The 15,895-nt window shown below is 40.1% G+C and overlaps 1 protein-coding gene across 9 annotated transcripts in view; it reads right to left on the bottom strand.

Moving 5' to 3' along the window:
- Window positions 1–15,895, bottom strand: part of Cacnb2 (calcium voltage-gated channel auxiliary subunit beta 2) — a 350,616-nt gene that overhangs the window by 24,456 nt on the left and 310,265 nt on the right. For 6 of the 9 annotated variants that reach the window (XM_076939526.1, XM_034509698.2, XM_076939529.1 and 3 more), the window contains 4 exons: window positions 10,003–10,125; window positions 7,853–7,989; window positions 4,735–4,811; window positions 1,748–1,881 (listed from right to left, as the gene is read on the bottom strand). In XM_076939526.1, the coding sequence (XP_076795641.1) occupies window positions 1,748–1,881; window positions 4,735–4,811; window positions 7,853–7,989; window positions 10,003–10,125 (471 nt within the window). Of the gene's footprint in view, window positions 1–1,584; window positions 1,605–1,747; window positions 1,882–4,734; window positions 4,812–7,852; window positions 7,990–10,002; window positions 10,126–15,895 lie in introns of all 9 variants that reach the window. The other 3 variants (XM_076939527.1, XM_076939530.1, XM_076939531.1) reach the window with 1 other exon arrangement.

The following is a 15,895-nucleotide window of genomic DNA, read 5'->3' as shown; positions in this document are numbered from 1 at the left end:
AACATTGCAATAACTATTAAGATATTAATAATAAGTAATTAAGCTATTATAATAAGGTGTTAAGAAATCTGGGTGGCCCAATATTAGATGGGACTTTGGTCCCTTCAGCCTGTGACACCCACTAGCAAAGGGTAACCCATGCTGGCTGTCAGGTAGCTTCTCTCTCAGCAGGGGTTACAAGAGAAATTACCTTATTTGATGGAATATTGATACTTCATGTTGTATTGCTAATGACATTTTTATCTGTCCTTTCTGTTAAAGCCAGTTTTGTTTGAATTACTTAGTGGAAAAGTTAGGATAAACCTGTTTAATGTTTTCAAATTTTCAGGCAGGTGAACTGCGAAGGACTCTCTGATGAACATGATCAGATTAATGTTGCTACTTGGTGAAGTCAGGAATGGCTGAGCAGTGTCTAAGAAATATCTGCAGTGTGGGCACTTGAGGTTACCTGGCCTCAGGCTTTAGTTGTGATGACAAGGCTGGATCAGAGAGGTGGCCTACTCTTGTGGGAGAGCATCAGGTTGGGGCTTTCTGAATCAACACAAAAATTCAGGTATTCAAACTTGTGCCTGGAGTTCTCTCCTTAATGATTATTTAAAAAGAAAAAAAAGCTTATTCTTTTGTGTATGGCAACTTATTATTAAACTCTACAGAGCAATGATAATTTTGTGTGTGTAAAGGTAAGACTTTTAATTTAATGAAAGTCTAGGGCAGGATAGATTTTTACTTTATATTTAAGTTTAAAAATATGCATTCTTGCACCAGACATGGTTACATTAGGGATTGTGAGTCTAAAGCATACTGCCTGTGGAAAATGCTGTGTCAAAGGAGGAGAAAAAAATGGAAATGGGGGGAGGGCAATCTTTAAAAAAAATACTGTTTTTAAACAATGAAACACACTGAGAGAAAACTTGAATAAAGAGGTCTTGAGATTTCCCTGGAGTTTCCAGTCAGGGTACAGCATTGGTATATGGCATCCTGACTGGACACTGGCAATGGCTCTTTATATGGCCAGCAGTCCCATTGTCTAACAGGTGTGAAGCTGCAGTCTGACTGATGGAGAAGGCAAGAACACTGGGAGGGTGTTTATATGTGGCCATAGGAAAAACTCACAGTAAACCGCCAAACAAGCCTGCAGTTTCCCACTGGTTTTGTTCATCAGTAGATTTTGCACCTAATGGATTAGAAGTTTAAATACTGACTGAATTAAAAATTGAATGACTTCTTTTTTTTTTAAAGCATAAGCAATGTACCTGGATATCATAAACAAGTATCCAGTAACTGCTTTAATATGCTTGATTGTAACTTATGTTTCTGGCAAAAAGAGAGGCAGACAGTAAAAACATGTACACATATACAACTGAAATGTGTTGGACAGCACAACCAGGTCTGGACATCCTTGAGTATTTAAACAAAGTCCCTTGGTGGCATGTATCATTCCATCAAAAAGGATAGCTATTGATTAAGGATTAGCTATTGATAGACTGTCTTAGGACCAGGATGGCTGTACTTAATAAAATCACATGAATTGATGCTAATGATGCCATTGGCAGGAGAAACACGGGCATGTCAATGTTGACTTACCGACTTCTGCTTCTGCTTAGCTACAGCAGCATGGAAAAGAAACAAAGAATAACAGAGCATGCATGTTATTGACTTGTCAAAGGACGCAGACATAACAGGACCGGAAATGTGACGCAGTGCAGTGGAGCACAGTGGACAACAGGAGCTAGGAAGTTGGGGTTACCTTCTTAAAGAAGGGCATTCTTTTCTCTTTGGAGTGGGGTGACGTTACACTGTTTGCACTGGGCTTAGGGGAGCGGTGGTTTGCTGGAATATCATTCTCTTCTGCATCTAAGCCAGTAGCATCTATGTCTATAGCTATATACAGACAAACAATTCAAAAGTCATCAGGTAGATAGGAGAGGAAAAGCAGGTTATAAAAAAAATAAAACAAAGGCAAATAGACTAACCACTGTAGAAGGTTTATTCTGAATGTGCAGCCTATTAAATATGTAAGGCATGTTAAGGATGCAATGCAGTTAAATCTAACACGACGGAAGGATACCCTTGTGGATAGAGGCTTCCACGAACCAGTTTCTGTTAGATCTCTTGAGTGCTTTTAAAGAAACACTTTTTACTTGCTTCAAACATCAATATTCTCCATATTAGATTATAAATGTAATTTACAAAGCATTTGGCCTTAGTACAAGGTCATTGCCCAGCTCGTAGGTAAAAGACAAGTACTTTGGAAACATTTAATACGATAGGCCTCGGTCTTCTCATTTTGTCTGATTTTATGTAAGGAGATCAGGGACCAGTTAAAAAATTTCATTAAAATTATAACAGACATTTAAGGAAAAGAGACTAGAAAGCCCTTAATTCAGGCTACACCCAAGAAGTCATAAATGATTGTGAGGGTGTTCTGGGACACACAGGGTTAAAGTGACTTCAAGGTAGAATGTGTGCCCTCAGATAGCCTGATTGATGACTGGTGGGGAACACCAGATTAACAAAATCATTCTATCAAAGTCAGTTAGCATTTAAGTGGTTTCCAAGCCTCTGAGGCAGAGTCCCAGGGCCCCAAAGAACAGGCTTCTTGTTTCCTCGTGAGTAAAGTTTGGGGACATGGAGTGTTTTCACTTCTGAAATGCTTCCACCTGAAAGTATAGCTCTAAAACCAGTACGTGAAAAAAAGATGCATAACTTAATTTTCAAGTTTCTGAAAACATTCTACATGAAGTTGCTGTAGAATTTTAATCAACTACAGAATCAAGTTGATTCTAAGATCAACTCAAACCCACCTGTGTTTTTAAGATTCAGAGGCTAAACTCACAGAATGCAAGGGCCTTGTTCTTGGCATAAGTCCAGCAGTACTAGGCTCTGGACCCAGGGCTCCTGCCTTAGAATTGTGCCCATGGTTACAATACACCACCTTGTAGGTGGGATGCATTCGCCATCTAGATGCATTCTTTCCCTTCCTTTTGCTTCCTCATTGGTTATGTCCTTGGGATCAGGGTTTAGAACAGTATCAGAACCGAGCTTTCTTGGTAATTACTTTATGGCCGAGAGTAGGTCAAGCAATAGAAAAGGAAATGTATTCACCCCATAAGGTCTTGCTCAAAACATATTAACTCCCGAACAAATCTCACAATGCACTGGTTTAAGAAACAAATAATTAGTTAGAGTAACAGTTTGGTGCTTAGGTTTAGCTACCTTGAAACACAAGCTGAACCGAGGCTTATAGCTGCCTCTTCTGGCCTTTTCAAAGGACCCAAGATCATCTGGTACACAGCACATTATTTTATAATTTTGCAGTTACTGTGTTTTGAGAGGTTTTAGACTAGAGAGTGGCGGATCTCCTGTTTAATTGTTTTTGTTTGTTTGTTTGTTTGTTTGTTTGATTAGTTTAGAAGTCTGTGAAGGGGCTAACATTTGGCTAGTCAGCACAGCTATGGGATTTTATGGGTAAGGGATTTTCTTTTGGTCTAGTCTATGCATACTAATTAGTTAATGGTTCAGCCCTTGGCCTTCAGAGAAATGCCACAGTCATAAAATTTCAGGTGTTTGGAACCAATCTAGACGTTTACTCGCCACTATAGCTTTGCTCACATTGAAGGATTTCTTTATGCTGCTCCTTAACAAGGAAGCACACTGTTAACAACTTCCGGACATGAAAGGCGGGGATCTAGGTCACTATTCTAATAACAGGTCTTAACCAATATCAAGTCTCTTTCCCTTCTGGTGGCATATTCCCATATACTTTACCCTTCCAACCTTTCACCAGGTTTATGAAAGCCACATCTAGGGATAAGCACCCTCCAAGAACTTTATTGGGACTGAGGTTAGAAACCCAACAAATGCCAGAATTCATAGGTCTCCAGGATGGTGACATTTTAGAATTGGATTTTAGGATTTATCTGCTGAATCTCATCAGCTGTGCTCATCAGAGAGATTTGTTTTAAAAGGAAATTCTTAATGAAAGGAATTTAAACTGGAAATTCCTAAAGAATAGGAATGCATACAGGTCTAGCCTTGACAAGGGTGAGATATTCAGCCACCCACACAGAGCCTGAATTCCAGATGGAAATTCACTGGCATCTCAACAGCACGGGCTCAAAATCTCTTTCCAGCTTAGTGCTTGGTGACTTTTTGCTTTACCATAATGTCTGTGTTCATTCTGAAGCAATTCTAAATGCAGTACTCAGAACACATTTAAGCAACTAGCTTTTCAACTCCTTCAGTTTTCTGTTCATCCACCCAACTCAGATGATGCTTCTCATCAGAGACACAACCCACGTTAACCACACACTTGTATTCCCTTACCTAGGCAAACATTAGCATTACTCAGGAAAAGAACTTCCACATATTTAAAGATATTTCATTGCTTTTTCACTATCACTTTCCTGACTCATTCCTTATTTATTTAGAGAACCTTAGGAACATATTTTAGCTTACTCTTAGAACTTGGGTCAAGTCAAGCCAAGTTCAGGAGTGAGGTCTAAGCACAGGTGTAGTTTGCGGTATGTGTTGCTCAATCTCATTATATATATGGGGATTGGAATTATTCCTTGGTCTAGTAGTGAGTTCAGAATTAAAGTTAGGACCTCTGGTAAGCAAAACATGGAAATTATACTGGCAGGTCTGTCCACATTTGTGATGGAATAGTTAGTTGTCCTTGGTAGGAAACTTAGAAAAATTTCTCTGGGATGGTTAGCACAATGACCTACTCACCAGACGATGGAGGTGTCGATTTTCTGGAACTGGGTACCATGTCACCCAAACTGGATGATGAATTTCCTCCTGATTTACTGAAGTAAAGCAAATATTCACATTAAATGCAACACTTGTTTCAGATGCTAAAACATTGTACGGCTGGATAAATGTTATAATTAATAAGTTGTATTATTATACTGAACTTTTAAAAATGTGTATTTGTTTAAAGGAAGCAAATAGTCATTACCTAATAGAGACTCCTGTGGTACTTGAAATAGTTTTATGATAGGTTTTGTTTTGAAATTCAGGGTTTAATTTTTTTAGGCCCCTGAGAGGAAGGAAAAGACTAGTATATTCTCTTTGGACGTCAAGTTCCATGCCTAGATATTAGATGGCCAGACAGTGAGACGTTCTTTGCCTTTACACTTAGAGGATGTAGAGACAAGGAGTAAGACCTCAAGACTAACACCTAAAATTCATGTCTCCTCACTTAGATCCAGTTCCTTTGGCTTAGCTTGATTATTTTAGTGGCTTAAGATGAAAAGTACAGCTTTCATGACAACCTGCAAAAGAAAATCAATCGGGACGAAACAATGTCCCAATTTCACCAATCTTTAAAACACAAGACTAAACTTAAGCACAGATTGCAATATGAATTAGCCAGAAGACAACAGCGAACTTTTTCAAAACAAGATTAACAAGGAGGATTCCACTTGGTTGAGTTGTGAAGATTATTCAACACTTCTGAACAGGGCAAAGGAGAATCTACTAAAATGTCATAATGGTATCTAATATATTGTATGGTAATTTTAAAAGTGAAAACAAAACAAAACAAAAAAACCCCAAAGTTTCAAAAACCTCCTCAATGACCGGACTCAGGTGTGATGGAACATATGCTTACGTGTCTTAGAAATGTTGGAGTTGATAGAATAGGTGGTTCACCAGTATATAGGAATGCGTGTCATCCCTTAACACAGAAAAATCCCAGAAACATGCTATCAGATTATGAATGTCATGGAATTCAGGCAATATAACTGTACTTCCCTGTGCTTCTTATCCTGGATGAGCCAGATTGTACTAGGAAGAACCATGAACCATGTTGAGTGTTTTAAGAGGCACTGCTGACCTAGCTAAACACTGGTGTGCAGGTAAAAAGTGCTGCCCTTGTTGGTTGAAATTTTTTTTCCAATTTTTCTAGCATTTTAATACACAAAGCAAAGGTCAAACACTTTACTAAACAACCAGTAGGTGGACTCTGTGTCTCCCTAAAAATTTAAATACTTCCGCATACCCAATAAGGACACAAGGGAGTGTTTACAGCTAATAAAAAGCTGAACTTACAGAATCACCTTTGGCAAATACACAAGGATGCTTATTGCTAAGACCAAGCACCTCCTTCCCACAGCTTTCACCTTATGTTTGTATTCCTCCTAAACCCCAAAGTCTAACTTTAGTTCAAGCACAGGTTTGTTCCTCTTATAAAATTTAAAGGGCAGTATACTGTTTTGTGTAAAATTGTGACAAATGCTAATACCTAAAACATTCAGAGGCAGATGTGACATCCATATGCCAAAGTCTTGAGCTATGCTCTGGTATTAATGCCTTTGATGTTTGTTAGTCTTTTAAAACATTTTTATTATTCTGTATGAGTGTTTTGCCTACATATATGTAAATGTACCACCTGTGTGCAATGCCCATGGAGGCCTGAAGAGGGCATCTGATCTCCTGGAACTGACGTTATGGGCAGTTGTTAGACTTCACGTGGGTATTGGGAACTAAACCTGGGTTCTCTGGAGGAGCAGCCATGACATTAATCTTAACCACAGAGTCATCCCTCTAGCCCCTGATTTTTGTTAGTCTTTTAAATTTTTGTGCATACATACATATGTACATGTATATGTGTATATATATAGTACAAATAAATATATATGCATATGTATACAAAATTCAGCCTTCAGAAATATGTATGTTATATATATGTATACTATATATGTATATATACTATATATACATATATATGTATATATATGTACATATATATACTGAGTTTGATTATGTCCTTACAAAATATATAAATGTATCAAAAGGCAAATGTAAATACTTGTGGAAGAGAGTGGATGTACTTAGACATACCTAAACAAAAGCTTGATAGAGAGTTGCAATGAAATAATGTCAAGGAAGGCAAAGAAAGAATATACAGTTCTAAGAGGAAGTAACCCAGCTCTGTAGAATACATTGCAAGACAGTAGGAGTGTGACAGCAATCAAGTTCTGGCTTTAATGAGGTAACGTGCATTCAGTTTCACTCATCTGGTAACAGTAGGTGAAAAATACTTCCTAACATTAAAATTTTAGCACTAACAATGGAGTTGACATTATACAAACAAGCAAGTTATAATGGAGTAAGACAGAAACTCAGCCATCCACATGAAGATAAAGTCTTCCCCATCTCTCTCCTTCCGTCTATATGGGAAGCATGCTGTATTCTTCTTATACTGAAGCTATACAGGCTTCAGTATGAAATTCACTTCCTGGGTGAGAAGCCCTCCTAAGGAAGCCAAGTATAAGCCTCTTAGGAAGGCGTAATCAGAATAATAGATCTAGCCTATTGCATGACTTCAGCTAACTGCTATTCATGAAGGCAATTTTGCTTCATACATGGTGTCTTTTTCTGTGCTTAACAGAATTGAAAATTGGATCTCTCAGGTGAAAATGAAACTAAGAGACCACAGGAGCTGCTGTTTGTCAGTGATGCGTGAGAATGAGATCCCTAAAGCATCTGCCAGCCACATTGGGCAGCTACAGACAGACACTGGGATTAATCACTGTGGTTGCCGCTTGCCCATGTTCAGCAAATGATTAGGACTTCAGAGTCTCCTCTGTGCTGAAGGCAAAATGTAATGCTTTGTGATGGTAGCTATTTTTATTAATGATCATAATTAATTTGATTCTCTCTCTGATGGAACAACAATCAGAAGCTGGGATGAAGTGTTTGTTGAAAGGAACTGTGAAGCTATCTATGAAGGGCAGCAGCGTCTGCTCGGTGCACACTAAGGGTCACAGTACTCAGCAAGCAACCGGACAGAAACGAGGGCATTGTCTGCATTTTTACGTAAACAGTGATTTTGTCTTCATACCTGGAATAGAATTTCCCTTGCTTGGCTCTCTGTTCGTGCTGTAGCCTCATGTTCTCTAGTTTGACCGGGCTTGGAATAAATCCGATTTCACAGCCTTCTTTAACAAGCCGTCCTATCCACCAGTCATTATTAAATTTCTACACACAAAATCCAAAGGATTAGAATCAGTGCAAGAGGTTTAAAGATTTGAATTGATTTCTTTTATAGCAATTGTTTTCACAGGAGAAAAATATGGCCGTAAAAAGTGTGCTTCTAATACCCAAATTCAAGAAGCCCTTGGGTTTATGCATTCAGCTCAGAAAAGTGTGTGCCCAGTCAGCAGTTCAATAAAGACTGCATTACCTTGTGTTTCCCTTTCCAGTGCTGCCTTTAGATCTAAGCTGAATTCTATAATAATCTGTTAATAATAATTAATATCCATAGTAAGAGACAAACAGGAGTTAGGAAATCTTACAGAGCTCCTTTCCTTATGAAATTGAATTAATATGAAGTATTAATATTGGGATAGAAATACTGAAAAGCACTTGGAAGTATTCTGTATCAGCAAAATGTACCTCTGGTACAGCATTCACATGTGGTTTTTTTTTTTTTTTTTTTTTTTTTTTTTTTTTTTCATCTTGATGCTGACAGCTTGTCTCTTGCAGGTGGATATTTATCTTGAATCTTCAGGATCTAATTTTATTTTTCTCAATTATATCTGTTCTTGAGCATTTCATAGAATGCTCATGGTTTTTCTTTCCATGAAAAACATGGACAAAGTGATCCAACTCAAAGTGGTAGCATCAGGAAAAGTGTCTGGATTAGTCTGACTTCCCGTTGTAGGTTCACCCATTCCTGTTGATGCTCACCACAATTTCTGAACACTTTGATTTCCTTTTCTGCATGCCTTTTTTTCACACCGTTGTCTAAGAGCTGCTGCAGTTGTGAGAGCTCTCTTTCCTCCTTCACTTGGACCAGTTAGTGCATGGGCCAGTTAATTTTCATACTTTCCCGGTGTGAATGCCTCCTAATCTAAATTCCCCCAGGTCCAAAAAAGAAAAAAAAAAAAGGCTATGTACACTCTAGAAAGAATTATTATGTTACAGAGTACACATGTGACATGTGGATACCAAACAAAATGTAATTAAAGGTGAATTTTTCCAATTTACAGACTGTCCTTGTCAGCTTAGGGGAACAGCCATTTTCTTGGCATCAGCTTGCTCTAATTCCCACTGTACTGTCCTGCTGCAGAAATGATGCTTCTCTGGTGGAAAGAAGCAACAGAACCCTCCTGGGAGGCAGGCATGGCAACTCACAACTGCCATGGAATCCCAGCATCCAGGTGAATGAGGTGGAGGGAGGGTTGGTAGTAGGGAGTTGTAGCAAATTTGAGGCCAGACTAGGCTACATAGTAAACTTCAGAGCTAGGGCCATATAAGAGACTCTAGGTCAACCTGGGCCACAGAGTGAAATCTTGTTTCATTAAAAAAAAAAAATAGGAGAAGAAGAAGAAGAAGAAGAAGAAGAAGAAGAAGAAGAAGAAGAAGAAGAGGAAGAGGAAGAGGAAGAGGAAGAGGAAGAGGAAGAGGAAGAGGAAGAGGAAGAGGAAGAGGAAGAGGAGGAAGAAGAAGAAGAAGAGGAAGAAGAAGAAGAAGAGGAGGAGGAGGAGGAGGAGGAAGGAGAAGGAGAAAGAAGAAAGAAGAAAGAGAAGAAGAAGGAGAAGGAGAAGGAGAAGGAGAAGGAGAAGGAGAAGGAGAAGGAGAAGGAGAAGGAGAAGGAGAAGAAAGAAAGAAGAAAGAAGAAAGAAGAAGAAGAAGAAAAAAAATCCCCTTCCTTTATGACTTCAACTTCAAACATGGGGGAAAAATCACGTGTAGTCAATCAAGGTAAATCATTACGAGATAAAAGGCAGGGCACACACAAAATGGATCACTTAGCAAAATAGTTCCTAATTTCTGGGGCACCAAGCCCAAAGGGGCCCTGGCAATCCTGCTAGGAGCCTCTGACTCCTTTCTACATTAAAAGTTTATTTATATCAGAGAAGGTTCTGAGCCACTGATTTAGCTGTGTGTTATACAACTGCAGCTAGAACTAAGGCCATTTCACAGCACTAAGAAGTAAGTGAGAGCTGAAGGGGAAAAATCCCACAAAAAGAAACAATTTTTTCTTACTTCCTTAACATGAAGAAAATCTTTTGCCTCGAACGAGATGGCCATGCCGGGCACCGGGACATCATCCTCCTGGGCTGCGCTGTACCTGACATTGGTCCGAACTGCAAATGCAACAGGTTTTGTCTAAAAAGGGATGGGAGGAAAAAACAGTAAGAAAAGAAATGACAGTGGCTTTCTCACCCTTAAGTACAAAGATACCCTCAAATCACCGTTGGAATCATTGCTTCTTCCCATTGGTCCTTCAGAACAAAGCAGTTTGTTAGTATTCTCAATGAATGTGATAGCTCTCAGTCACATCCACCCACTTCTAAACTAGGAGAAAAAAAAAAAAAAACTATTCTCTTTGAACACACTGAGGGAAGAAAAGCAAAGATATATGAATAAAACAACCATTTCCAACCTTATAGCAGGAATCAACCTAAAGAGGACACATACACAAGGCCTGATTCTTTGGTTCCCTGAATATCCATTTCAATTAAGCAATAATGATGTATTTCCCAGTGGAACAATGTTTGAGATGGAAAAATAGCTAGAGAATATATGCTTCAGCCTTAGCAACGATTATTCATGGCTGCAGGGAACTGCGAAAGCACTGACCTTTTTATTCATCCATTTTGCCTCCTTGAGTTCACTCAGCCACTAAGATAACATTCATTTAGTCATCTTTCACTTCTTGGTGCTTCTGAAAATTCACAGATAAGTATCTGTTCTCTACTGGCAATACATGCATATTCAGGAGATGGATAAATTAAGGAGGTTGATTTTTTGTGGCATGCATATTCTGAGACCAGTGGCTATTTTCTCTTTTTGTTTCGTCTCTCCTAGGTGCGAGATCAAACAGAAGCTAAGGCACTCTGGCCTTAGAGAGGGCTCATGGGAAGGCAGAGCAGTAGAAAGCATGGTTAAAGACGAATACTAAAATCTGGGACACAGTGGGACCCAAGAGATACTCTAGACCTTGAGGGCAGCAAAGCTGGGTCAGCCTTTCAGATTGAAAATCAGGATGAGCTCTGAGACTGAGTTCAAGCTATCTTTTTCTCAGCCCCAGACTGATGGGCTTCCCAGGTTTACCCAAAAAGCTTCATCAGGGCTGAAGATAAGGTGACAGAGAAAATAGATTACATAGACATGGGGCTAGCCCACAGCCTTGCCTGTTTATGCTTCTTCAGGGAGGGCTGGGTGCTGTAGCATTATATTTACATCCATGCTTAGATTATTAGGATACCCAGTTAGCTTGGTATCAGTGTGGTCATTTCAGTGTCATGGACCTCTGTTACTGCTCTAAGGATTGTGTTCTCAGCTCAGTCTCATGGCTCCTGCGTGCTGTTCCTGAATCCTTCTCTAACTCTCTTTCCTTCTGTGAGGTACCTGAGATAGGAGTGCATCATTGAGCCCAGTTTTGCTTCTTATGACCCTGTGCCAAGATGCCATGTGAGCACATGCTACATCCTTTAAACTGACTATTAACTTGTCTGTGCTTTATTGCCTCCTTTATGGCACATAGAATTAAAAGCTTACTACAGATTACTTTGTGGAGTAAACCCAGATTACCAGATCAATAAACACTCCTTTACAAGACAATAGCACTGTAGGGCCATGAAAGGGGTCTTGGTTTTAGTCGAAGCCCTGGCTGGAAAGCCCAGAGACCCAACAGGTGTCCATTGCTTGTAAGGGACGGGCATCTCTTCCACTGCACTCTGAGAATCCAAGTTCCTAACACCTGGCGTGGAACTCCATTGACCTACACTGTTCAGTCACGTTCAGGGCAATGCAGCCCCACCCAAAGAGCACAGGTAGAGGGCATGACTACTGGCCTCAGGCCCTAGAGAAATTTACATACTAATGAGATGCCTGAAGGCCAGAGGGCAGAGCCAATTAAGCATTCTTCCCCAGCCCCTCCCCCCTCTCTTCCTCCCTATTTAACTCAGGTCTGCCCTGAGTTTGGGGGGCCGGGAAGAGCACATCCGGATTCAACCATCATCCATCATGCCAATAAAGCTGTTTTGGAAACCCAAGAACTTTCTTGTGTCATTGGGACTGCATTGTGAGGAATCATGGAGAAGGCCTTTAATGAGCCACTGTAGGCACAGCTCCCATGCCTAACTTCCTGCCTGGAGGAACCCCCTGCATTCTGGCCACATTGCCCACATAGCACCTCACTCTCCAGGCCATGAAGTAAAAGTACTTTAAGAACATAAATGCTATTATTAGTAACCACAGTGTCTTCAGCTTATTTCTAATACTTAAGAGGACAAGAACCAGTTACAAGTGTTAAAACCCTCCTTTCTTTTTTTCCATGTGGTTCTTTACCTTGTATGTGCATGGCTAATTATAAAATTATAAAAGAAAGACTTTGGGAATGTCTGACAACTAACAGGCAGTGTGCTAGGTTCTGTGCATAGCTTGGGGCATGCCACTAAGTTGCTAATAGCTGTGAAAGAGTTAAAAATTTTTAAACCTTCCACAGATGGAGTCAAGAGTACAGATCAGCTTGTTCTGTGCTCTGGGTCCTAGGAAACTAGCTATCCACAAGACAAAATAGATAAGCTAGGAGTTCAGAGCTGGGATTTCAGGACAGCGTGACCAAGCGCTATGGGTACCAGGAACTAAAAACTAACCATAAGATAGATTGAATAGGGTTTGAGCTGAGAGGTCAAGTTAGCGTGCCTGTGCACCTTGGATACCAGGAACTTGGCTGATTATGTATAGGCTCTTAGAGAATAGCCTGTTCCTTGTACCCTCTCACAAACTGAATAATGGGCTGGGACTTTCCACAGGTGCTCTCCTTTACTCCCCCTGGGTTGTGGTTTCCCCCCTGAGTTGTGGTTTTGGGCTTTAAATTCTCTCTCTCTCCAAAGCCCCGGGGTCAGACCCCACTGCCCCTGCGTGGGTCATGGGTCTTGACCTCAGTATACTGATTAAAATATGCCTCTTGCTGATTACATCAAGTTTGGTGTCTTGCAGTTAATGGGTGACCGCGAATTCCCGAGGCTTGGGTGAGGTCCTCCATTCGTGGGGGCCTTACAGCTGTTCTTCCCAAATGAAGAAATAGGCTACAAAAGCTTTCCCAGAAGCCTGGTATGGTGGTTCACTGTGGTGACCCTGACACTTGGAAAGCTTAGGCAGAATGAGAGTGTGCTTGAAGTCAACCTGGGCTACTTCAAGTAGTCTAAAGAGCAAGACCTACTTCATAGGAACAAAACACTCCACAACAACAACTGTCTCAGATTGTTCATAGTGGAGCAGGTATTCAAGCTCAACCATCCCCCCACAAAGTCCATGTTCTTTAAAGCAAAGCAAAGCCAAAGAAATTTTATGGCCATTTTAGGCTACTTAGGTATCTATGTGGAATTGTGAAGACCTGAAAATTATATTTTACAGTGTTAAAAAATGACTTGTGGGGCTGCAGAGATAACTCAGTGGTTAAGAGCACTGACTGCTTTTCCAGAGGTCCTGAGTTCAACTACCAGCAATCACATGATGGCTCGCAAACATCTGTAATAGGATCCAATGCTCTCTTCTGGTGTGACTGAAGAGAATGACAGTGTACTCATATACTTTTTTTAATAAAATGCCTTGTACCCCTACTGCCCCCAGAAAAAGCCATGGGTCTACCTGGCTTCTTCCAGTAACTGAGCAGGTTCACAAAAGAAAACTACTGGTATTCATTAGAAACATCACACACTTTCATATTGTTGTGCTTGAATCAACTTGAGGTCTAGTATATCAGTAGCAGTGGCTAGCAACAAGTTTCATTTATTTAGCTACATCTTTCTTATCTCTTTTGCTCCCTCAAGCTGTGAGGCAAGGTTTCATGCAATGAGAGTTAAAGTATTAAAATATTTATGGCTTCATAGCTTCTAAGGGTTCCATAGCTACTTAGGAACACTGTGAGGAAGGACATAGCTACTTCCATTCTTGAAAAGAAAGAGGAAAGAAAGAAAAAGAAAAGAAAGCATGGAAAAGTTCTTGTGATGATGAATTTTAACGGTTAGCTAAGGATTTTTATTAGCCTGAGAGTGATTTCAGGAACATGATATTCTGACTTTGCAAGTTAATTTTTTTTTGTTGTTTGTGTTTTCAAGACTGATTCTCTGTGTACCTCTGCTGTGGCATCCCTGGATGCCCTGGCTCAGTGTGCTCCACAGAGTCCCTTAGATCTCCGCATTTCATCCATATACCTCAATGCTAATTCCTTACAGAGTTTTCATCAGTTTATACTTTTCGTCATGGACTCCTTCTGGAGATGAATACTCCTTCTCCTGAGGTGAGCATGCAGTCACCTGGACATGCTGCTGAAGATCCAAGCCACCTGGTGTCACTACCACCCTACGTTCCTCCAATATAACACTTGGCCTTGAGACCCAAAGGATTCCAGAAATATCTACTTAACACTGCCCCAACTGTCCACCTTTAGACGCTTCTGCTGACCCCAGCCCTCCATCCCTCACCTTAGTTATATGGTCTGTCTAGGGTCAGCCATTGACAGCTGTGTACACAGAAAGTTAATCTAGCAGGCCACAGCGGATGGTCTTGGATAACTGTGTGGCTGCAGGACATTTTATCTCTACTGGATGCCCTACTAACTCCATAGGAGCTCCTGTGGCGGCCAGCCAGAGATGAGCTTAAAGCGTATAAGCGGGAGCCCTCTCATGTACGCATAGCCTTCTGCAGCTTCACCATCAGCAACTGTCATAAGTAGAAGCTGATATGTTATAAACACCTTTGTTTATAAGGTAGAATGAACAGACCATCATAGACCCATGGTACTAGCTCCAGCTTCCTTCCCTGTAGATGACTTAAAGAGTTCATATTTAAAATAATAATTTCAAAAAATACAACATGATGTTTATTTGAATTTTGCTAAAGCATGCCAGTTGCACAATTCTATTCAATGGCCAAAGGGAATTCCCTGAAGATTAAATTTTTTTTCCAAGACAGTGTTTCTCTGTGTAGCTCTGGCTGTCCTGGAACTCACTCTGTAGACCAGGCTGGCCTCAAACTCAGAAATCCACCTGCCTCTGCCTCCCAAATGCTGGGATTAAAGGCATGTGCCACCACCGTCTGGCGGGATTAAAAATTTCTAACCATGATTAGTATGTTTATATAGATGTTCAAGTATAGACTTCTTTATTTGCTCTTACATAGAGGCCTTATATTATGTTAAATAGCAAAGCATGCATTTTGTTTAGGAAATACAAAACATGAAATTTATACTTTGTTTTAATGGCTATGATGAGTTTGTTTTAAATATAAACTACTCACAGCTTGTTCTCTTTTTAATAAGTTTAAAGAAAAATATAACCTAATTCCCCTTAGATGGGATGATCAAAAAGAGAAGTTAAGAGGATAGAGAGTCATGGTTCAGTGGTTAAGAACACTTGTTGCATTTGCAGATTGCCCGGGGTTGGTGCCCAGTACCCATATTGTGGCTCACAACCATCTGTAATTCCAGGTCCAGAGAATTAAATGCCTTCTTCTGACCTCTGTTGACAACAGGTACATACACGGTACAGGCCACACACACACAATAAATAAATAAATGAATTTTTAAAATTTAAGTTGCTGATCTTATCTGCTGTATTAATCTAGCAGAATTGATTCCTTAAGTAGTGCAATTTCAGGAAGTTTCTAGAGATAAGTACATGGAATAAACATGGGAAGGCCGACAGCCAAAATAAAGCATGATAAGAAAGACTTGTCCAAATTTCCCAATGACCCATGAATCTTCAATCAGTCCAGCCATTATCACTGTATTAGAGAAGATTGTTTGAACAACAAGGGTATCAATGAACAGCATCTCCAAGAGCACCTGCTCTCCAGAGTTTATCCTCTACAGAGACAGATCAGGTTGTCAAAATCTTCTAGTAGGCCAAGGTGAAAACCAGTAACT

Source organism: Arvicanthis niloticus, chromosome 8 (assembly GCF_011762505.2).
Source record: "Arvicanthis niloticus isolate mArvNil1 chromosome 8, mArvNil1.pat.X, whole genome shotgun sequence".
Classification (NCBI taxonomy): Eukaryota; Metazoa; Chordata; class Mammalia; order Rodentia; family Muridae; genus Arvicanthis; species Arvicanthis niloticus.
The sequence above is the reverse complement of the archived record's forward strand: the minus strand, read 5'-3'. Positions and strand labels throughout refer to the sequence as shown.